Consider the following 23,211-nt stretch of genomic DNA (forward strand, 5'->3'; position numbering starts at 1 on the left):
ATTACCATTCCCAATTGTCGCCATTAAATGAGGACTACTTATACCCCAGTCAAAAAAATAATGAAACATTTCAGGGAAGAAAAAAGCCATCCACCTCCATACTGTAGCATAAAGTTTCCACGCAAGTATAAACCTTGAGTCTGGCTCCAGTGAAATTTTATCTGGGCCTAATACTTGACAATGAATTCAACACCTCCCCTCTTCTACACCCACAGAATTACAATTTGTGGCAGATTCTGGAGAAGTGTTAAAGTCCACCTTTAAAATGTTGAGGACCAAGGTCTTCCAAATCAGCAGATACTCTTTACCAAAATAAGATCCTGCCTTATATTTTTTTGCCACAAAAAAGGCAAAAGGTCTTATTTTCGGGGATGTCATCCACTGACTAACCTCACTTGTCCCTGACTTTCTTTTCCCTGTCAGAGGCCTTCAGGAACTTCTTCTGTAGCCAGCAAGGCTTTCCTGCAGGCCTCTGAAGCCAATAACAGAGCTCTGGATAGATCTGGAGCTTTGTTATCATCTACAGAGGCTTTCAGAAAAGCCTTCCAAGCCTTGCTAGCTTCAGAAGAAATGGGCCAGCAAGGCAGGTATCAGGGTGTGCGAGGCCTGACTACAACTTTCCAAAGATAAATAGTAGGGCAGCTTCAACCCCCACATCCCCACCCTAGCTTATTTTTTACCTGTCCACTCTGGAGTGGGTGGGGTCTTAATTAGGGCTCATTTTGGGGGGTAGGCCTTATATTGGGCACACATGTAAAAATCAAGCAAGGACTTACTTTCAGGGTAGGTTGTATTTTCAGTAAGGAGACATGCACAATATTTTTCCAGCCAACGTTAGCTATGTAGTTATTTGATTTTCAGCCAGTTCTTGGCCATTTAGAATTATATCTCTCAGCAATCCATTACCAGGATGAAAAGATGTCCCTGAATTTGCACATGCTGGGCATTGCATTTTAAAAACTCTTTTATTTCTTTTTCTGCTCCAATCCTTTCTGAGGATAACCAGCAGGAGAGCAAGGCAAAACATCTTTAGAACTAGTCTGTTTATCCTCTTGAGATTTAAAAGCACTCCAGCCCACTTGGGAAAGCCTGTGTTTAAAACCACAGAAAGAAAATGATTGCTTTTAAATACAGCTTGAATAGAACAGCATAAACACGGATTCTATAATCAAGAGTAGGCAGATGAATGTCAGCTCAACCCTATCTGCTCATTTTTAACTATAGCATTTCTTCTTCAGAGAAGCAGTGGGGAGCGTTTTCAAGCAGGACCTAATTTTACAGGATGTCCTTTTGATAGTTGTTTGTTAGCAAAGGAGACCAAAAAAATTCTGATGCCGTTGAAGCCAATATTGAGGTAATGGGGCAGAGATGGTGAAAATGGAGTGGTGGGGAAAGAAACTTTTTGTTTTGTTTTGGTGAGGACAGCTTTCAAGGAGAGGGATGTGTGAGGCTGCAAATGGAAAAGAGGTTGGTCCTACCTCCTGCGAGACTGGCTAAGATGTTCCCCAACCTACCACCCAATTGTTGGAAATGTAACTACACACAAGGAACATATTTTCACATGTGGTGGACTTGCCCATGTGCTCAGAAATTTTGGAGAAATATTAGAAATTGGATTTTAAATATAACAAAACAAAATTTAAAACTTGAACCCCAAAACTTTCTGCTAAGTATGATAGATTCAAACATGGAGAAAAAAATATCAGTATTTAATTTTGCATATCATAACTGCGGCCAGAATAACCTACGCACAAAACTGCTATCTTCCATTCCTTCAGAGGATATGGTAATTAAAAAAATACATGAATGCGCTGAGATGGATAGTCTAACCAAACTGTTAAAAAATAAACAAGATAGTGACTATTATCAAATATGGAACATTTGGTATGAGTGGTTAGAGAAAAGGTAATATTTGATATTTGGATAAGTTATGGAAATGACAGAAGACGTGCATTTAATCACAAACTATATAGAGAAATTAAAACATTAAAAGAACGAAGGAGTTATTGTAACAAGGCAGATCACGTCAATGATAAAGATAAAGAAAAAAAATTTAACCATTGCTCAATATATGCTGTAAAATATATGTGTGTATATGTATGTATACTAAATAGATAGATAGATAGATAGATAGATAGATAGATAGATTTGTCTGTTTTAAATGTATGTCAAATAAATGTTTTTTTCTAGAATAAAAAAAATAATAAAATAAAAAAAGGAAAAGAGGTTGGTCCACCTCAATAGGCAAAAGATGAGGTGTGATAATAATGGAATGATGTCCCCTTTGAAATGTGCCAGAGGTCTCTTCCAGGGCGGGCTGCTATGGGTTCATCCAGGTTCAGGAGAACCCATAGCTAATGTTATGGGCAATTCGGAGAACCGCCAGATCCCGCCCCTGACTGTCCCCTCCCACCCCATCCCTCCCAGGACTCTCCACGTGGCCTGTTTTGGTTGTGATGTAAGTGCAGGGCCCGTGCAGAAGCTCTGGGAGGACGAAAAACGGGCTTCCAGGAGGCTCCGGAAGACTGTAAACAGGCCCATTTTTGGCTTCTGGAGGGCCCCTGGAGCCCAGGGGAGGCCATTTTCACCCTCTCAGAGGCTCGAGCAAAGCCTCCAGAGCCTGGGGAAGGTGAAAATGGCCCCCCACCATGGTACAGGAGGCCGACTAGGCCATACCCACCATGGCCATGCCCACCCAGCAACTGGGCAGAGAACCTGTTGCTGAAATTTTTGAAGCCCACCCCTCTTCTCATCATAAAATTTCATCTCCAGGATTTCTTATCTAGCAGGGCTGTTGTTTAGGATTTTAAGAGTTGAATTCCCCACATCTGGGGAGTAGCAAGTTTGGGGAAAGTCGCTGCTGTAGAGCGGCGGAGGAACGAGGCTGAGCCAGAGTGAACATTAAAGGCTTTATTCTAAGAATAAAGGGTTGCCGCGTCTGCCTTCTAACTTGGCAGGTTAGCTGGCGGCAACGGGGCTGACACTGCCCGACAGCCGCCTTTTATAGACGGCTGTCAAACGGTGTCAGCCAATGGGAGCGGCTGGTGCTCCCGCTCAAACAGCGGACCTGGTTGGGGACTCCAACCAGTCCCAAAGACATAACACTCCTTTCCCCTAGCCGGGAGCATGCATAGTCCTTCAAGTAGGTTGGTCGTCTGCGCTGGCGGCAGGATTGTCGTAGTCCGGGCAAGCCGCTGGCTGGAGTCAAGTCCTCGCCCCCAGGCAGTGTCTCGGAGGTTGCTGATGAGCGGGCTCGGTCGGTGGGGGCACTGTGTGAATTAGGTAAGTCCCCCTGTTCGGGCTGACCTTGGTGAGTCGCTCGGTCCGGACGGTAGACAGGTTCGCTTGGTTGTTGGTTCGGGGTCCCTTGTCGGTAGACCGGGTCCTCCAGTAAACTCTCTTGGTCGACGGGGTAGATCGGGTCCTGCAGGGAGCTTTCGTCTGGGTAGACCGGTTCCGGCAGGGAGCCCTCGGTGCCGGGAGATTCGGCTGGGTAGACTGGTTCCTTGGTGGCTGCTGGGTAGGCATCAGCTGTGCTTCTCCATCGCCGTCTGAGTTGGTCCACGTGTCTGCGCCACAGGCGTCCGTCTTCCAGGAGGACTCTGTAGGATCTTGGACCTGTGACTGACACAACTTGACCAGGTACCCACAGAGGGTCCCCTGCATAATTTCTGGCGTACACCAGGTCATGCAGAGCAAAGTCCCTGACCAAACTGTCAGATCCTATAGGGGTGTCTGGGCAGTAGTGGGGGTGCAACCTGTCCAGGGTGGTCCTAAGGCATCTCCCCATCAAGAGCTCTGCTGGGGATTTATTTGTAGTGGTGCATGGAGTCGTATGTTGGCTCAGGAGGTAACGGGACAGTTTGGAGTGCCAGTTTTCCTGGCCAAACCTGGCAAGTGCCTCTTTTGCTGACCTGACTGCCCTCTCAGCCATCCCGTTGCTAGCTGGGTGAAAAGGGGCTGTAAGGATGTGTCTGATGCCCAAGTTGGCAACGAACATACTAAACTCACAAGACGTGAACTGGGGGCCATTGTCAGACACCAGAGTATCAGGGAGCCCATGGGTCACGAAGAAACGGGTCAGAGCCTTAACAATTGCTTGAGTGGTTGTTGAAGGTAGTAGGGCCAAGTCTATCCATTTGGAATAAGAGTCTACTACAACCAAGAAGGTCCTTCCATGTACTGGTCCAGCTAGGTCGATGTGCAGGCGAGACTAAGGACCACTAGCACTTTCCCACTTGGTAGGCATGGCTGCTGGTGGGGCAGCCCTGGTTTCTTGGCAAGGCTGGCATGAGCTTACCCAGCTGGAGATTTGGGCATCCATGCCAGGCCACCAAATGTAGCTGCGGGCCAGAGCCTTCATCCTTACGATGCCCGGGTGGCCCTCGTGAAGTACCTTTAGGATGGGTACACGAAGAGTGGCTGGGATGACTACCCTTGTCCCCCACAACAGACATCCCTGTAGTTTCGACAATTCCTGCTACGGATTTTGAAAGGAGCAAAGTCAGAAGTGTATTGTGTTTCAGGCCACCCCCTTCCCACCCAGTCCATAACTTGGGCAATTATTCTGTCTTTTTTTGAGTGCGCAGCAATGTCTTCGGCTGTAACTGGCAATTTAAGTTCATTTACTTCAAAGATGGCATGAACGGGTGCTGGGTCTTCGACTGGGACTGGCAGGGGGCAGCGACTAAGGGCATCAGCGTGACTCAAGTTTTTTCCAGGGCGATGCACCAATTTGAATGAGTAAGCGGCCAGGAACAAAGTCCACCTGGTCATTCTAGGTGATAGTACCTGTGGGGTTTGCTTATCCCCTGATAACAGCCCCAGGAGTGGTTTATGGTCAGTTATAAGTTCAAAATGGTGCCCAAACAAAAATTCATGAAACTTTTTAACTGCAGCTACTGCAGCCAAGGCCTCCTTATCTATTTGGCTGTAGTTTCTTTCTGCAGTAGAGAAGGTCCTAGAGAAGAAGGCAATTGGTGCCTCAGAACCGTTGGGAAGCCTGTGGCTCAGAACAGCCCCAATCCCAAAGGGGGATGCATCAGCAGCTAGGACCAGGGGGAGTCGTTGATTATATTGGATTAAAACTGCATCAGATGTGAGTAAGGATTTGACTGACTTGAAAGCATGGGCTTCTTTGGGTCCCCAATGCCAGGGGGAATCTTTGTCTAACAGTCTGTGTAAGGGTTCAGCAATAGATGCTTTGTGCGGAAGAAATGAAGCGTAAAAGTTTAGTAGCCCCAGAAAGGCTTGGAGCTCCATCTTGTTAGTTGGAGTGGGTGCCTCATGGATAGCCTTTACTTTGGATTCGGCTGGGTGAATGCCAGAGGCATCTATCCTATACCCCAGAAAGTCCACTTGCCTAGTGGCGATGGCGCACTTCTCCCTTTTAAGTTTGAGGCCATGCTGCCTAAACTTCTCTAGGACTGCTCTGACCCTTTGTATGAGCTGAGGTCTGTCAATTGCTGAGACTAAAATGTCATCGAAGTAAGGGACAACCCCTGGGAGACCTTGGAGAATCCTTTCCATGAGGATTGGAATATACCGGGGCTACACTTACCCGAATTGGAGGCGTTTGCACTTGAATGCCCCTCTATGTGTGACTATGGTTTGTAATTCAGCTGTCTGATCATCGACAGGGAACTGTTGGTATGCCTGGGACATATCTAATTTGGCAAAGATGGTGCCGGGTTTGAAGGTGTGTAACAGGTGTTGAATAACAGGGACAGGGTAGGCGCTGACCTGCAGATAACGATTGAGGGTGGTTTTATAGTCTGCGCAGATTCTTATGCTGCCATCTTTCTTGAGTGGGGTGACTATGGGGGTCTCCCATTTGGCAAAGTCAGTTGGCTCTAACACCCCTTGCTTCAGTAACTTATCTAATTCTAAATCTAACTTAGGACGGATGGCAAAGGGCACTCTGCGTGGCTTAAGGCGAAGGGGAATTGCCTGGGGGTCCACAGTGAAGGAGATGGGGGTGCCAGAATAGCAGCCCAGCTCGCTGCTAAACACATCAGAGTAGTCTGAGAATAGGGTGTCTACGTCAGAGGTTGAGACAGCATGGATCCCCGTTACACTAAGGCCGAGAGAAGGGAACCAATCTAGTCCCAACAGACTGGGGAGGGCACCATTAACAACCACCAAAGGCAAATGACCTTTAAAACCTTGGAAATGAACTAAAAACTTGCCTTTCCCGAGGACAGGGATGTTCTTGCCTTGGTAGTTCCGCAGTGTCAGGTGGCATTTCTGCAGCTTCTTCTTTGAGAATCTGGGATGAATCTTCTTTAGGGTTTCCCAGGAGATGATTGAAAGTGCCGATCCCGTGTCTACCTCCATTCTGCAAGGCTTTCCTTCTAAAGAAACAAAAATACTGATTTTATTAGGAGTCTTGGAAGTATGGTTCGCGTAGTAGCAAGTATAGCAGTCCTCCACCTGCCTTTGGAAATTAGCAGGTGGTGGAGGTCTTTGAGGAAGGGTTCGCCCTGCTTGGCAGATCCTGGCTAGGTGGCCTTTCTTCTGACAATTTAGACAGATGGCATTCCTAAACCTGCAGGATGCCCTAGAGTGGGAACCCCCGCAGGCTAGGCAAATGGGAGGTTGCTTGGGGGTGAAGTTGTTTCTCTGCCCAGCTACTTCCTGTGAGGGCTTTTGTTGCCTAAGGCGGTAAATGTCTGTTGAGTCAATGGGGTCTTCTTCAAGGAAAACTTCCTCTGAATGAATAGTGGAGCTCCTGGGTCTTAAAGGAGTTCCTTGAATCTCAGCTGCTGATTGGGCAGAGAGCTCAGCAGCGTGGGCTTTTTCTACGGCTAAAGCTAGGGTTAAATCCTTTTTTGGCTAGCAAGCGTCTTTGAAGCCTAAGGTCTCTAACCCCACAGACGATCTGGTCTAATAACATGTCCTCTAGGTAGTCTCTAAAACCACACTGTAAGGCAGCTGTCCTCAGAGCTGCCATATACTCATTAATTGACTCCCCCTCAGCCTGCCTTCTAGTTCTGAAGGCATATCTCCTGGCTATCTGGGATGGTTTAGGTGAGTAGTGGTTGGAGAGGATCTCTTGGAGTTCATCCCAAGGTATGCTCCTGATAGAGCGAGGGGCAACTAGTGCTGTAGCGGTGTCAAAAACCGCAGCCCCACAGTAGCTGAGGAAGAAGGATTTTTTTCTGTGTTCAGCAGCATCTGTTAGACCAATAGCGTTGAGAAAGTAGATGAAACGGTTTTTATATGAATCCCACATTTCCTCGGTTGGCTTGAAGGGTGGGAATGTCGGATTGGCATTCATTTTGAGGCGGCAGTGCCTGTCACCTTAGTAGTTGTGATTCAAAATTCGCGCTCTTAGAAGAGCGTTTGCGGCTGCGCCTATCAGGCGGTGTCTGTCTCCCCGGCTGAGGAGGCTTTTGAATTTTGCGCTCTTTGTGAGCGCCGGCGGCTGCGGCTTCAGCGCCCGTGGCTTCGCTCTTAGTGACTACAGCTCTTCTGAATCGCACGTCTGGCAGCCTCCGATTGCATCCCGCCCTCGTTGCCAGTGTTGTAGAGCGGCGGAGGAACGAGGCTGAGCCAGAGTGAACGTTAAAGGCTTTATTCTAAGAATAAAGGGTTGCCGCGTCTGCCTTCTAACTTGGCAGGTTAGCTGGCGGCAACGGGGCTGACACTGCCCGACAGCCACCTTTTATAGACGGCTGTCAAACAGTGTCAGCCAATGGGAGCGGCTGGTGCTCCCGCTCAAACAGCGGACCTGGTTGGGGACTCCAACCAGTCCCAAAGACATAACAGTCGCTTTACAAAAAAATGAGGGGTGAAGTAAGCTGGACAACATTTAGCTGTATTTACTCAGGAACCTATAATATAAAAATTGAATTAACCCACTGCTGGGTTCCTGCACAAATTTACCTGGTTTATTAGATTTGGGCAGCATGTGAACCTAAACTAAAGTTAGCATTAACATTGGCGTCTTTTGCAAATCAATCTTTTGAGCTTGTTATTCAATCCTGTTAAATATGTGGGGTGAATATCGTCACTAACTAACCTTTCCCTTCTACACTTAGCTTTTTAAATGTGGGAAAATAAAACAAACTTTTGCTATTGAGGGGTTTTTTTTTTTGTTTTTTTTGCACCTACAGCCTTGTGAAAAAGAAAGTACACACTTTTGGCTTTCTCTTTGCAAAACAAATAATAACATGGTGTGATATGTCAAGCTTTGTCTGAGCTTGTATTTATCTACTTTTAAGAATGGCAAAGGACTGGATGATTTTTACCATGTCCTTTATATAGATTTACTGTTTATATGATACGTAAAACAAGAACTCAAAGAGGGTGTACTTTCTTTTTTCACATGACTGCATGTGTAGAAAGTTTTCTCTCTCTCTCTCTCTCTCTGTCTCTCTCTCTCTGCCTCTGCCTCTCTATCTGTCTGTCTGTCTCTCTCTGCCTCTCTGTCTCTCTGCCTCTGTCTGTCTGTCTGCCTCTGCTGTCTCTGTCTCTCTCTGCACATGTGCATTGTGTAGGCCTTTCCTGATCCATTTCCACTCCAGGGAGAGAAAAACACAACTAGGGCAGTGAAGAAGGCATAGTTCAGCTGTGTCTGTATGTTGGGCTTCACCAATTTATGCTGAAGTCGATCCAGGTTCAAGGACAAAGAGGCAGAAGGGGAGGCTGGTGGTCCCAGATTTAATGAGCCCCCTTGACCTGCCCCGATCCCTTCATCACTTTCCCTTGGATGAGAAGGAAGAACAGAAGCTTTTACTGCTGACCCAGCGGTTATTTCTTTTCAAACCTGGACTTACTAATGGCTCTTGGGTGAGCAAAGGCTGGAAGAAAAGAATTTCTAGAAGCAACAGCAACAGCACTTAGACTTATATACTGCTTCACAGTGCTTTTATGGCCCTCTCTAAGCCATTTATAGAGTCAGTGTATTGCCCCCAACTATCTGGGTCCTCATTTTACCCACCTCAGAAGGATGGAAGGATGGGTTGAGCTTGAACTAGTCAGGATCGAACTCCTGGCAGTGAGCAGTGAATTAGTCTGCAATACTGCATTCTAACCACTGGGCCAGCATGACTTTAGAAGCCAATTAGCAGAGAGGCTAATCTGAGAACTGGAAAGGATGGCCAGATGACAGGAGAGATCTGTGGCCAGATGCGTACATGTAGTCCTTCACTTACAACTATTTGTTTATGACCATTCAAAGTCACAACAGCATTGAAAAAAGTGACTTACAACCAGTCCTCACACTTGCATCCCAACAATAAGATGATCAGAAAAAAAAATCAGGCAACTGGCATATTTTTACAATATTTGTAGTGTTTTGGGTTCTTGGAGGTTTTTAAGAAGAGCAGGGGGTTGGACTAGATGACCTCCCAAGGTCCTTTCCAGCTCTTGTTATTCTGTATTCTGATTGCCATTTGCAACGTGGCTTTCAACAGGCAAAGTAAATGGAGAAAGCCTGATTTGCTTAATGGCCTCATGACTCCCTTAACAACTGCAGTGATTCATTTAACAAATGTGGCAAAACAGATAGTACAATTGGGTGTGATCCATTTAACAACCACTTTGCTTAGCCACAGAAATTCTAATCCCAGTGGTGGTCATAAGATGAGGACTATCTGTATGAGTGTGGTGGAACAAAGATGGCAAAGAACGTGTAGGCGGGGAATGCTACAGGTTAGGTTAGGCTTTGCTGACCTCTCCCAACACCTCCAGGACTTTACATGCTCTGCCTTTTTAGAGCAAAGTTGTAGCTTAAGTTTCTTTGCCTCTAGGATGAAAAACACGTTCATTGGCTTTCCGTTCAGTCCCGATTCTGGGCATGTGCTCCTAAGTTTCTCTCCTTGCAGAATTACTGATTTTTCCAGCTCCCATAATTTCTGTGAGAAATGGTTTAAATAGTTTCTTTGGAGACCGCATACTGCCGAAAGTGCAGGAATCCTTTTTCACAGCATATCCCCAGTAAAGTCAAAACAGAAAAGTGTGCATGACATATCCCCACCCCCCCACAAACTGTTGTCCTCCAGATGTTTAGGTGTTTAAATATTTCACTGATTGATGATTGATTGATTGATTGATTCATTCATTCATTGATATTGGTGTCAACTCGTAAATCATTCCTATGCCTGTTTCCAGTTGCCGTAAGAAGGAAGGGCAGCAGGAAAGTCCTGATGAACCAGTGCAGCAGATGAAGGCAAGAAGCACATTCCACACTTATTTTGTGGAGATTGTAGCCTAGGCTACTGGATCTTCTGCCCACGAAAATCCTTCATTGGAGAGTGTGATTGATGACACCCAGTCTGTGACCGTGTTTCCTTGGAGAATCTGATTTATGACACCCAGGGGAGTAGGGGAAACAGGGTCATAGATTATAGTAAATTACATGCCTCAGAGTTGGCTTCATATGGGTTAGTGCTGGACATGTTGCTCCTAATAAATGTTTTGGATTCTTTTGAAGCTTGGCTTGAGGTGATGAGTGATGAGAATGAAAGTCTAGTAGATTGGAAAGAGCCAAATTGGGCAAGAAGACCAAGGAAAACTTGTGGCAGGCAACATGAAATCCCAGAAATAGGAAACCCATTCTGTTAGCTCCCAATGCTAAGATCCAAATAAAAGTACTTTTGATAATGCCTGCCCAGCTTCTCATAAGGGTAGAGAGTTCCTACCACTGTCAATTATTTTATTATTTGCGAATGATTACTGGAAGGACATATTCTTCAGCATTCATTCAGCCAGAATCTCCCAGGCTATCATTTACATAAGATCCCAACCTGCGTGAACAAACAATTCAATCTGTTATAAGGTCACTTCAGGCATTCCCACTTAAGTAACTGATCTTGCTACAGATCTAATTTGTGCATCCAAACAACTCCCTTGTTTTTTTTTCCCCCTTTTCCAGATGGTACTATTTTTATTTTTAAATTTTTTTTGCAATAGCGAACAATTGATCTTTAACACAAAGGAAAACTGGCAACAAAATAATTAAGTTGTACTAAATGTGTAAATAGTGAATGAAGCTTCATGACCCAAGCGGTTTCTATCATGATTGACTTAAAATTGATGTTAATTGGACAACAAAGTATTAATGATTAGCACAGGGAGCATTGCAGCCAAGCAATTACATTAACATACAAATCTCATCTGTCACATTATCAATCCAGGCGTGCCCTTCAGGGATCACATAACATTTGACATAATGGTATCCTAAATTGATTTAAAACTAACAAATGAGAGCATTTTATAAAGTCCTTCCAGTAATCATGCAAATGGCAAATGAAAATACTCGTATCGCTTGTGTTCCTATTTCAGCTAAATGCAGTGGGATTAGAAATGTATTGTCCTTTTCCTAATGAGCAATTAATGTAGGCAGACCAGGGCTGTCGATAGTTCAAAACAATTTGGAAGAAGGTCTCGCGGGAATATAGAGCTTCGGTTATTCCTTAAAGTTTGCCTATTGTTTTTTTTTTTTCTCGCTTCTAAGCAAACTTAGAACAACTTTGTAGCTGTTTCAAGCACTCTGCAATCAATTCCTTAAGAGCTGTGGTGGCGCAGTGGTGAGAGTGCAGTACTGCAGGCTACTTCTGCTGACTGTCTGCTGCCTGCAATTTGGCAGTTCAAATCCCACCAGGCTCAAGGTTGACTCAGCCTTCCATCCTTCCGAGGTGGGTAAAATGAGGACCCAGATTGTTGGAGGCAATAGGCTGACTCTGTTAAACCACTTAGAGAGGGCTGTAAAAGCATTATAAAGCTAAGTCTAAGTGTTATTACTATTGCTATTAGCCTAATTATTTGCATTGACAGCTAAATGTCAACTTTGCAGCAGGCAGGAAGTACTGTATGGATGTGTGTATGTGTGTGTGTGTGTGTGTAGTATGTGTGTTGGGTGGTTTAACTCTTTATTCCCCATGCTTGGTTCTAAGATCTCTCCTTTGAAGCTGCTATTTGCATGGGTGGAAATGTCCATTGAGCCAATGAGAAAAAAAAATTGTTTTTGCCATGCAAATAGCAGTTTCAGTAAAGACCTTTGAACAGTGGTTTCTTTTTTTTTTCTTTTTGCTGCCTCCCACACTGGTTGCGATTCCATTCTTAGCCAGGCCTGTCTGGGCTGCTAATGCTTGTGGTTTTTCAAACCACCTGTAAAACAAAAGTGTGCATTTACCATTACATCTCACTTTGAACTGTGCAGGGTGCTTTAAAAGGGTGCCTTGCTAGCTTGAGTGTGAAAAGGGAGCGAAAAGTAACCAGGGAGGATGGTTAAGATAGATAGATAGATAGATAGATAGAGAGAGAGAGAGAGAGAGAGAGAGAGAGAGAGAGAGAGAGAGAAAGTAGGTCTGTGAAAAAGGATTGTTTAAATCAGGGGTCTTCAAACTCAGCAGCTTTAAGACTTGTGGACTTCAACTCCCAGAATTCCTCTTCCAATCATGTTAGCTCAGGAATTCTGGGAGTTGAAGTCCACAAAGCTGCCAAGTTTGAAGACCCTTGGTTTAAATAATAAATTGCCGGGCTGAACATTCTTTAGATTTCTTTCTCTGCTTTCCCAAATGGGAATGTTAATTTTTTTTTTCTTGGGAAAAACAGAAACTTTTTGGATGGTTGAGTGGTATTTGTAGAGGTCTCCCTTCAGCATGTGCACGAGACAAGCCATTTGTAGTAATTTTTATATATAGGTGGTCCTCAACCAGCAACTATTAGTTCAGCGACTGAAGTTGCAATGATACTGGAAAAAAAAATCTGACTTCTTACTGGTCCTCACACTTATGACCATCACAGCATCCCTATGGCTGTGTGATCAGAATTTGGGTGCTTGGCAACTTGCATGAATTTAGGATGGTTGCAGTGTTCCGCAGGGGTCATTTGATCACCATTTTTGATCTTTCCAGATGGCTTCTGAGAAGCAAAATCAATGGGGAAGCCAGATTCACTTAATGACTGTAGAATTTGCTCAATGACTGCAGCCAAAAACAAAACAAAACCCGGTCGTAAAATTGGACATGACTTGATTAACAATTGTTTTGCTTAGCATTTGAAATGCTGTGCTCAGTTTGGTTAAGGATAACCATAGGTATTAAAACCAACAAAAGTAGCTGTTGTTTTAATGACTGCAGAAGAATCAGGAGATGAACATCCATTTGATGTGAATCAATTCAGATAAATACCGTGTTTCCCCCAAAATAAAACCAGGTCTTATTTTCTTTTGACTCCTGAAAAAAATGGCTAGGGCTTCTTTTCGGAGGGATCTAATTATTGACTCACCTCATGGTGGTGGCACCAACAGCCCCACCCAGGCTGCTGGCCTACTTCCTCTGCAACCTTCTGCCACCACTCACATGCCTCGCCCCCCCACCCCAGCCTCTATTTTGCTGTCGGAACCTTCCAGAAAGTCCTCTGCAGCTGAGAAATGGGCTCTGGATTGATGCACGTGGTGCTCCCAGCCTCTGTTTCGCCTTCAGAGGCCTTCCAGAAAGCCTTCTGCATCTTATAACAGAGCTCCAGATTGATCTGGGGTCTTAATTAGGGCAAATTTTGGGGGTAGGGCTTAATTTGAGTGCATGCATTATGCATTTAAAAACATGACAGGGCTTCTTTTTGGGATGGGTCTTATTTTAGGGGAAACATGGTAGGAATGCGTCCCGGTGATCAAAATGATTGTCATTTGTGATTGTCCCGACTGGCTTCTGACAAAGTCAGTAGGAAAGCTGGCAGCGAAGGTTGCAAATCAGAGTCATGTGATGTCTCGCTTAACGTCCCCAGCCAATTTGTTTGATGATGGTGTCAAAAAAGATGATACAAAGGAATGTGGTCACATGATGCTTCACTTATCAATCACATTACCTGGCAGATTTTCTGGTCCCTAATGTGGTTACAAGTCAAGGACTGTGTTCTGACCAAGGCTTATTGAGACACTAACAAACACATATTAGTCCCAGAACCCTTTTTTCTTTTTTTCAACAGCTATAATTTTAGTCATTCACAGCCCATAATAAGTCTCCAACACTTTGTAAATAGTCCCATGGAAGTCTGCCAAAGTTCTTCAGGATAAGTCTGATAAGCACACACCTATATCTTCCTTGAAATGCTGCCAACAACTACATTTCCAATTAGTTATACAAGGCCAACTGGAGCACAAATTCAATACAGAGCTTCAGGTTTCAAACCGACCAGTACGAACAAAGTTGCTTCCTGCATAGGCTCATGTCCCTTTGCTCCTCCTTTATGTCTTATGGGAGGGCCAATCACCCCCAAGCCTTACTCCCGAGTCACCCCTTTTGTCTTAACTGATCTTGCCTTCTGGCAGCTCTGTGCACAATGCGCGCACTGGGAACAGGCTCTCCTTATTCCTCTGCCTAGCTGCTGTCAGATTCCGGAGGCTCCGGAGTCACCACATAACTCCCAAATGGCCCTGGCCCCATCTCTGTATCAGGTGCAGGACCCTTGTCTGAGTCCTCCCCAGACTGGCCTCTGTTCCTCCCCACTGTCCGACTCTGCTGCCATCTCCGCAGGCTGCCAGAGGACCACAACAACCTGTATAGTTGGGTGTATGTATAGTAACATATAATTATGGTGTCCATTAATTATGGGGTTGTGTTTTTTTGAATCTTTTTTTTAGCTTTTCTGGGAGAAGAGGCTTCAAGGCTTAAGTGCATCAGATGTCAGTGAGCAAATCATCAAATCCATGGAGCTTCCTAAAGGCCTTCAAGGTAACTTTGAGGTTTCAATGGAGCCCTTTGAGTGGATGGATTCAGTGGTGTTAATCCATGAACGGAAGTACAGGAAGTCTGTTTGCGCATCCCGGCCGGGAAATGCTGGGAGTTGAAGTCCACCCATCTTAAAAGTTGCCAAGTTTGAAAAACAGTGTCTTCAATTTATAACATGTTCATTTAGTGACCGTTCCAAGTGACAACGGTGCTGAAAAAAAGTGACTTACGACTGTGTTTTCACACGACCGCTGCAGTGTCCCCATGGTCACATGATCAAAATCCAGATGCTTGGCAACTGATTCATATTTATGACGGTTGCAGTCTCCCAGGGTCAGGTGATCTGCTTTTTGCGACCTTCCGACAAGCAAAGTCAAGGAGAGAAGCCAAATTCGCATGTTACTAATTTAATTATGTTAAATTTAACAATCTCAGGGATTCACTTAACAACAGTGACAAGCAAGGTCGTAAAATGGGGCAAAGCTCACTTAACGGCTGTCTCACTTAGAAAGGTTGGGCTTCACTGTGCTTGTAGGTCAAGGAACTACCTGCATTATATCAATTACAGGTAGAATTTGCTTGTTAACAAACTGAACTTATGCTAAGCTTTGCCTTAGGGACAGAGCAGTGGTGGGATTCAAATGTTTTACTACCAGTTCTGTGGACGTGGCTTGGTGGGCATGGCAGGGAAAGGACACTAAAAAAATCCCCATTCCTTCCCCAGCCCATTAACCTGCTTTCCAGCTCCGTTCTCCTGTGCAGGGCAACAAAAGAAGACTCAGCCAATCAGCTGGGACTCAATGGGAGGCAGAGACTAGATGGGGGCGGGGCCAATCAGAGGTGGTATTTGCCGGTTCTCTGAACTACTCAAAATTTCCACGATTGGTTCTCTAGAACCGGTCAGAACCTGCTGAATAACCACCTCTGGGACAGAGATCTTATTTGGCATTTTTGATAGCAAACCCATCCTTCTGAATATGCTGAGCTTTAATGAGTCAATTTTGTATTCGCTCCCTAGGTGTGGGCCCCGGGAGCAACGATGACACCCTCTTGTCAGCCGTGGCCAGCGCATTGCACACGAGTTCTGCGCCCATCACAGGACAACTGTCTGCCGCCGTGGAAAAAAACCCAGCTGTCTGGTTAAACACATCACAGCCTCTCTGCAAAGCCTTCATCGTGACGGATGAAGACATTCGGTAAGTCCTTCCCAGACTGCGTTCCCGCGACACACTGGGCTCTTGTGGAGATCTGCATAGTCAACCTTGGCAACTTTAAGACTTGTGGACTTCAGCTCCCAGAATTCCCCAGCCAGCCATAATCCAAGTTTCATCCCAGTTAGCCCGTTTCTTTGGTTCTTTCTAATCTGTGTCCCTCCAGATGTCTTTGCCAAAAATCTTGGGAGTTGCATCACAGGATTGCGTCTTTGTAGTGTCAGAGAAAAGTGTACTTTGTTTTCTGTGAGTATCTTTTTTTAAAAAAAGAAGAAACCCTTCCTACTTCCTTCCTTCCTTCCTTCCTTCCTTCCTCCTCCTCCCTCCTCCCTCCCTCCCCTCCCTCCTCCCTCTCTTCCTCCATCCATCCTCTCCCCTCCCTCCTCCTGCCCTCTCTTTCTTTCCTTCCCCCTCCTTCCTTTTCTCCTGTCCCTCCCTCCTCCCCTCCCTCCCTCCCTCCCTCCCTCCCTCCTGCTACCTCTCTCCCTCCATTCCTCCCTCCCTTCTCCCTCCCTCCCTCTCCCTCCTTCCCTCCCTTCATCTTGCCACCTTCCTCCCTCCCTTTCTCCCTCCCTCCCTCCATTCATCCATCCATCCAACCTGCCACCTCCCTCCCTCCCTCCTTTCCTCCCTTCCTTTCTCCTTCCCCCCTCTCTCCCTCTGTCCCTCCATCTCTCTCTCCCTCCCTCCCCCCTCTCTTCCTCCATCCAACCTGCCACCTCCCTCCCTTCCTTTCTCCTTCCCCACTCTCTCCCTCTCTCCCTCCTGCCATCTCTCCCTCCCTCCCTCCTGCCACTTCCCTGTCTCCATCCTACCATCTCTCCCCTCCCTTTCTCCCTTCCTCTCCCCCCGTCCCTCCATCCTGCCACCTCTCTTTCTTTCCCTCCCTCCTCCGTCCCTTCATCCTGCCACCTGCCTCCCCCCCCCTCCCTCCCTCCCTCCCTCCCTCCTGCTACCTCTCTCCCTCCATTCCTCCCTCCCTTCTCCCTCCCTCCCTCTCCCTCCTTCCCTCCCTTCATCTTGGCGATGGCTCACAAACAAAGAAGTAAATCAACGGAGCATGCTGTAGGAGTTATGAGAGGGCATATTCCCAATCTTGCATCACCAAGTCCAACTTGATTATGCTTGCATTTTTCTTTTTAAATGCTCCATTTACCTCTAGCTTTTAAGACTCAGATCATCTTTTATTACCGCTATACGTGATTGATTTCCTGCTGATCTCGTGGTAATTGCTGCAAGAAATGTGCTCGTGATTGGGTTAGCTTCTATAGCTCCGTTTTCCTCTATTTTCAAAATACTGATACCCAGGCTCCGGATATTTATTAATCTCAGTGTTGCGATTATTCTTAAGTGCCTGTTTAAATACTAGCCTTTGAGGTTTTCCAATTGTGAGATGCTGGGCGTTGGGTAAACAACCACGGTGTTTATTAGTCAAAAGCCGAGCAATAAAACGCCCACATGTTGGACTTTTTCCGCTGAGAAGAAAGAAAAGGGTAGGAATTTTCACTCAGACTTTTAAACAAAAAAAAAAAATAGTTGCAATCTGATATGGAAAGAGAGAGCTTCTGATGTTAAAAAAAAAAAGGTTTTGGAAGTAAACAGACAGCCTCATTCACCCTTGAAATAGACCCAATTAGGATTGCAAACGTTCAGGAGTCTTATGGAAACAGAACCTAGCCAGACACATGGATATATAACCCTCAGAGAGAACTAACGGTGTACCAAGAATATATATATTCTTGTATCACTGTAGTTCTGATGTTAGAGTTGGAGATTATCCACATTTGAAGGGGCTCCAGCACATGCTAATTGTCTGCCAGTATTTGAGAGGCTGCCACAGAGAAGAGGGGGTTGACTTAATATTCTCCAAAGCACCAGAAGGCAAGACAAAAAGTAAGGGGCGGGAGCTTGTTAAAGACGGATCCAACCTAGAAGCACAGAGACCTTTTCTGATAGTGAGAACAATTAATCAATGGAACAGCTTGGCTCTTGGAGTTGTGGGAGCTCCATCACTGGAAGATTTTAAGAAGAGACTGGACAGGAGTTGTCTGAAATGGTATTGGATCTCCTACTTGACAAAAGGGTTGGACTAGAAGACCTCCAAGGTCCCTTCTGCCCTATGACTATGATATTTGAAGTAAGGAATAGTGGGTGGGAGCTTATTAAAGACAGATTCAACCTAGAAGTAAGGAGAAATTTTCTGACAGTAAGAACAATTAATCAATGGAGTAGCTTGCCTCCCAGAATTGTGGGTGTTCCACGATTTCCAAAAAGAGTTTTCAAGAAGAGATTAGACAACCATTTGATTGGGGTGGTATAAAGTCTCCAGCCTTGATCAGGGGGTTGACCTCCAGGGTACTTTGCAGCTCTGTGATTCTATCTTCTATGGAGAGACACGTTGTCAAAAGAATGGAACAACTGGCGACAATTAGCACTTCTGTTAGTTTATTAGCAGGTTTTCTGGTTTCACCATGTTTTAGTTTTTAGTGCGTTCCTCCTCCAGTGGTCTCTGCTTTTCAGCCAAGACTGATGCTCTGTGGGGGGTTGATGAGTCAAATCCACACTGAGGTGTGATATCATTAAGGGTTAAGCTGCTGAGAAATTCTAGGTTTGGACATCATCTTTGTATTTGTCATCTCAAGTTGTAGGAGAGAAACTAACACTTCTGCAGACAGCACCAGGCTAGGTTTCTGTATTGGAGGTGGTAGTTTCAGTTTTTCAGTCCACCGTGGAATAACCATAGTGATAGTATAATAATGATAACAAGCCTTTCGGACAGGGGTGGCCTTCAAAAATTTCAGCAACTGGTTTTCTGCCCTGTTGCTGGGTGGGCGTGGCCTAGCTGGCCTCCTGCACCATGGTGGGAGGGGCGTTTGTACTCTCCCCAGGCTCTGGAGGCTTTCCTTGAGCCTCTGGGAAGGCAAAAATGGCCTCCCTTGGGCTCTGGAGAACCCCCTGAGGCCAGAAATGGGCCCATTTCTGGCCTTCTTGAGCCTTCAGGAAGCCTCTGTGTGTGCCCTGTACTTACCTGGCATCTAAAACAGGCTGCATGGAGACCCCTGGGAGGGGTGGGACTGGGTGGGTGGGGCCAGACAGAAGTAGGATTTACCGTGTTCGTCGAACCATGCAGAATCTTAGCTAGAGGATCACCCGAACCCATGCAAACCCATAGCAGCCCACCCCTATTTTCAGACCTTAAAATACACAGTTGGTGTTTTCAGATATACCCAATTTGTTGCTCTGACGCCGTCGTATTTTCACTGATAAAATGATCAGAAGCCCTGCATTCAGGAATGGGATTCAATTTTTTTAACAACTGGTTCAGTGGGCGTGGCTTAACTTAGTTGGTGGGTGTGGCTTGGTGGTCATGTGACTGGCTGGGTGTGGCCAACTCAACATCACTCACATTGAGGCACGCATCTCCTTGCCTGGCCTCTCATGACTGTGGGAACACTGCAATAGTCGTAAGTGTGAAAAATGGTTATATATGCACCACAAACTGCAATGTGGCGTTACACAAGCGACACTGGAATTGATTAGTAGTCCTGGACTGCTGTTCTTCCAAAGTTGCTAACCACGGGCTGATTTACTTTTGTAAATTAAAGTTGGGTGGGTCAAATCAGTGTTTTTCAAACTTGACAACTTTCAGAGGTACGGACTTCAAACTCCCAGAATTCCCCAGCTGGCATTGGAACGTCCCTGGGTTAAATGAAGCTCATTAAGATAAGTTATTATTTTCAATGTTAAATATTGTTAAAGATTGATCAATTTTTGGAGATATACGAACTTTGGAAATATATGAAGAAAAGGACACAGCAACACATTTTCCAATATCCCCCCCCCCACTGTTTTTTTACTTTCCCCACTTAGTTTGGACTAGGCATTTTTGAGCTTCACCATATCCCGAGAAATGTAATATAAGTGTAATAGTTAACACAGCATGGGTTTCTTTTCCCACATTATTATTTTTGCCTCCAGCAGAAGACTATCGACTCATAAAATAAAGTCTCTAAAGAATTTTTTTTTTTAAAAAAAATCATTTCATATATCCTGTATTCGCCAGCAGAGGGCACTCTAAAACCACAGTAGAAATTCTGTTTCATCCATCTTTTTCCTTCTTAAGCTTTGCCTGCTTTAAAAAGTCCGTATCTGCTTCTCATTTTTAGCCCATCATATACCATATTCATTTAAAAAAATATATATATCAGCACGAAAGGTTGATTCATTTGCACAGAGGGGATCTTCTCTCCCTCCCCCACACCACACACCGCCAACTTCTGCAAATTAGGACTGGAAATCAAACTGAACACTTTAATGGACAAATCATTTGCTCCAGGCGCAGAACTCTTATTTAACTTACAATGGTGCTTTTTTTTTTTTTTCGCATGACAGTAATTTGTTGAGCGGAAGATGGCTGCTGTCTGGGTTTGTTTTAAAGCTGTGTTCCCGGTTCTTATCAAATCTATAAGAGAGGAAAGTAGCACGGCATCCGTTGTGGGATTCCTCCTTCGATGCTTCCTCAAAAGGTCTGCAACTCTGTTCTTACTTAGTGGGAAACAGCACGTTTCCTTTGGACTGATGAGACCCTTTCCTCTCCATCCCAATGCATGGCAGACCCTGTCTTAATTACTCTTCTTAGTTCTGGACCTCACATTTTAAAAATAATTCAGGCAAACTGAAATGGGTGTAAAGAAAGGCACAAGAAATAACAGAATAATAAGAGTTGGAAAGAGACATTGGACGTGGTCCAACCCACTGCTCAAGCAGGAGACAGTATACCACTCCAGACAAGTGGCTGTCCAATCTCTTCAATCACTCTTCCAGTGATGAAGCACCTACTACTTCTGAAGGCAAGCCATTCCACTGGTTGCTTGCTCTCACTGTTAGGAAATTTCTCCTTAGTTCTAGGTTGAATCTCTCCTTGATTAGTTTCCATCCATTGTTTCTTGTCTGGCCTTCTGGTGCTTTGGAGAATAGCTTGACTCCCTCTTCTTTGTGGAAGCCCCTGAGATATTGGAACACTGGTATCATGTCACCCCTAGTCCTTTTTTTAACCAGACTAGACAAACCCAATTCCTGCAACCGTTCTTCATATGTTTTAGCCTCCAGCTCAATGGTGGTATTCAATTTTTTTTACTACTGGTTCTGTGGGCATGGCTTGGTGGGCAAGGTTTGGTGGACGTGGCAGGGGAAGGATATACTGAAAAAATCTTCATTCCCTCCCCACTCCAGGGGAAGGATACTGCAAAATCCCACTCCCTCCCCATCCCACTAACCTGCTTTCCAGCTCCTTTCTCCTGTGCATGGCAACCAAAGAAGACTCAGCCAATCAGCTGGGACTTGGGAGGCAGAGAACAGATGGGGGCGGGGCCAGTCAGAGGCGGTATTTGCTGGTTCTCTGAACTAGTCAAAATTTCCACTACTGGTTCTTCAGAACCTGTCAGAACTGGCTGAATACCACCTCTGCTCCAGCTCCCTAATCATCCTTGTTGTTCTTTTCTGCACTTTTTCCAGAGCCTTTACATCTTTCTTATAATGTGGTGACCAAAACTGGATTGCAATATGTGACCTTACTGAGGTTTTATAAAGCAATATTAAATACTTCGCCTTCTGTCTCTTGGTTAGTGCAATCTAGGATTATCAGGATATGGAAACCATGTAGAGTGAACAGAGATTGAACAAATTGAGAATGCTTAACCTTGAGAAGAGACAATGGAAAGGATATCACGGAGACAGTAAACAAGATCCCGAAAATCCAGATACAAAATAATGGTTCTGAGTTATAGGGAGGAGAATTCTTGTTGTCTGTCAGAACAAATATTTTAATAGCAAGAGTGGTCTGACATTAAAACCTACAAAAATGACGGGCTCTCCTTTTCTGATATGATCTGGCAGAAGCTGCATTTGTTAGAGATGTTTTAATTTATATTCTTGCACAAAGCAAGGGATTTAATGGCCTATATGGGGGCTTTGTACTTCTATAAAGCACATTTTGCAACAGGTCTCAAAACCTGAAGCCGGAACTGTTGGACTCTTTTGGAAAAACAAGCAAACATTTGTTATTTGAAATGTCTTTTAGACATGGGATTAAAAATGGCTTCTATCTGGAGAGAAACAACAGTAGAAGACCTTCTGGGAGAAGGAAAGGGAGGGGAAAGAGAAAGCTGGGAAGCAGAAAAAGGAGAAGAGGAAGAAAAAGGAGAAAGAATAGCAACATCAGAGAAGGGAAAGGATCTCGGAGGTCTGAGTTATTCCCTCAGAAAAGCAAAATAATGGAGATAAATCCAATAAGGGAAAGAATTGTCTCAACATCTTCAATAAAGCTGACATTGCAAACTTTGGATCTGAAAGGACAAAACCTCTGGATAATTCTTTCTATTGCCAAGATGGCTTATCTGGTTAGCTGGAGATGTACTTTGATTTAACAGTTGAACGGACTGACATTTCAAAGCTCTGTCCGTAGGAGGTCAAAGGGGTGCCTGTGAATAATTCGATATTTCTTCCTCCTCCCCGGGGTCTATTCCTCCCTCCCCCCTATTTCTTATGGCAGACTGGCATGTAGCAAAGCCAAGCTGGTGGGATGGCATGACAATTATATTATGGACCAAATAACTTTTTATCTGGATCCTCAGCTTTCTACTTTATAGAAATATCTTTACATTGTCTGGATGTTGCTTAAAAATAAATCTCTTTCATCAGTTTTGGCATCCTGTGCCCCCCAAACACTACTAAAATATGGCTCTGTGTAATATGCCATATAGAAAGATAAAAATAAAAGTTCTGTAAACAGCAATGTATAGCACTTCTATGTATTAATCTTTTTTTTTGTTGTTGTTCATTTGTTTTACCAAATACATTTACAGTCTTGGCATGCAAATAATCCAAATTGTTGTTTTTGCAATAAACCAGGAAAAATAAATCTCAGTAATATCTTATCCATGATAAAAAGTGTTAGCGTTTTAAAGGCTTTCAATTCTTTTAAGCTATAATGCAATGGGGTGGTGGTGGGAAGAATTAAATTATCTAACATTTAGATCCATGGATTCATCTAAATCCAATACATTCCATGCCTTTCTTCTTTTTTTACGTTTCCACTCTAAAGCTTGATCTTCATAACTTTAATTTAAAAATAAAACCAAGAGTTTTTAAAAAATTCTTTTAAAGAGTAGTACAGGTTGCTCTTGGTTAATTAGGATTGGAAACCTTATCATTAAGCAACGTGGTTATAAGTTGAAAAACCATGGGTTTAGTGATCCCAATTCTTGCAGTCCTGGTTACCATTATTAAGCAAGAATCTCACATATTCCAAAAGTGAATTGACT

At 44.6% G+C, this 23,211-nt stretch overlaps 1 protein-coding gene and 1 long non-coding RNA gene across 2 annotated transcripts in view; one reads left to right on the top strand and one right to left on the bottom strand.

Annotated features, from left to right (window-relative positions):
• The window catches only part of LOC148127445 (uncharacterized), a 475,162-nt gene that overhangs the window by 381,483 nt on the left and 70,468 nt on the right, over window positions 1–23,211 (bottom strand). The window lies entirely within an intron of this gene.
• Window positions 1–23,211, top strand: part of MBD2 (methyl-CpG binding domain protein 2) — a 58,850-nt gene that overhangs the window by 31,216 nt on the left and 4,423 nt on the right. The window contains exons 4-5 of the mRNA XM_026715052.2: window positions 14,591–14,681; window positions 15,697–15,874. Coding sequence (XP_026570837.1) covers window positions 14,591–14,681; window positions 15,697–15,874 — 269 coding nt within the window. The remainder of the gene's footprint in view (window positions 1–14,590; window positions 14,682–15,696; window positions 15,875–23,211) is intronic.

The sequence above is a fragment of the Pseudonaja textilis genome, chromosome 2 (assembly GCF_049901715.1).
Source record: "Pseudonaja textilis isolate UNSWEBS1 chromosome 2, rPseTex1.2, whole genome shotgun sequence".
Lineage (NCBI taxonomy): Eukaryota > Metazoa > Chordata > Lepidosauria > Squamata > Elapidae > Pseudonaja > Pseudonaja textilis.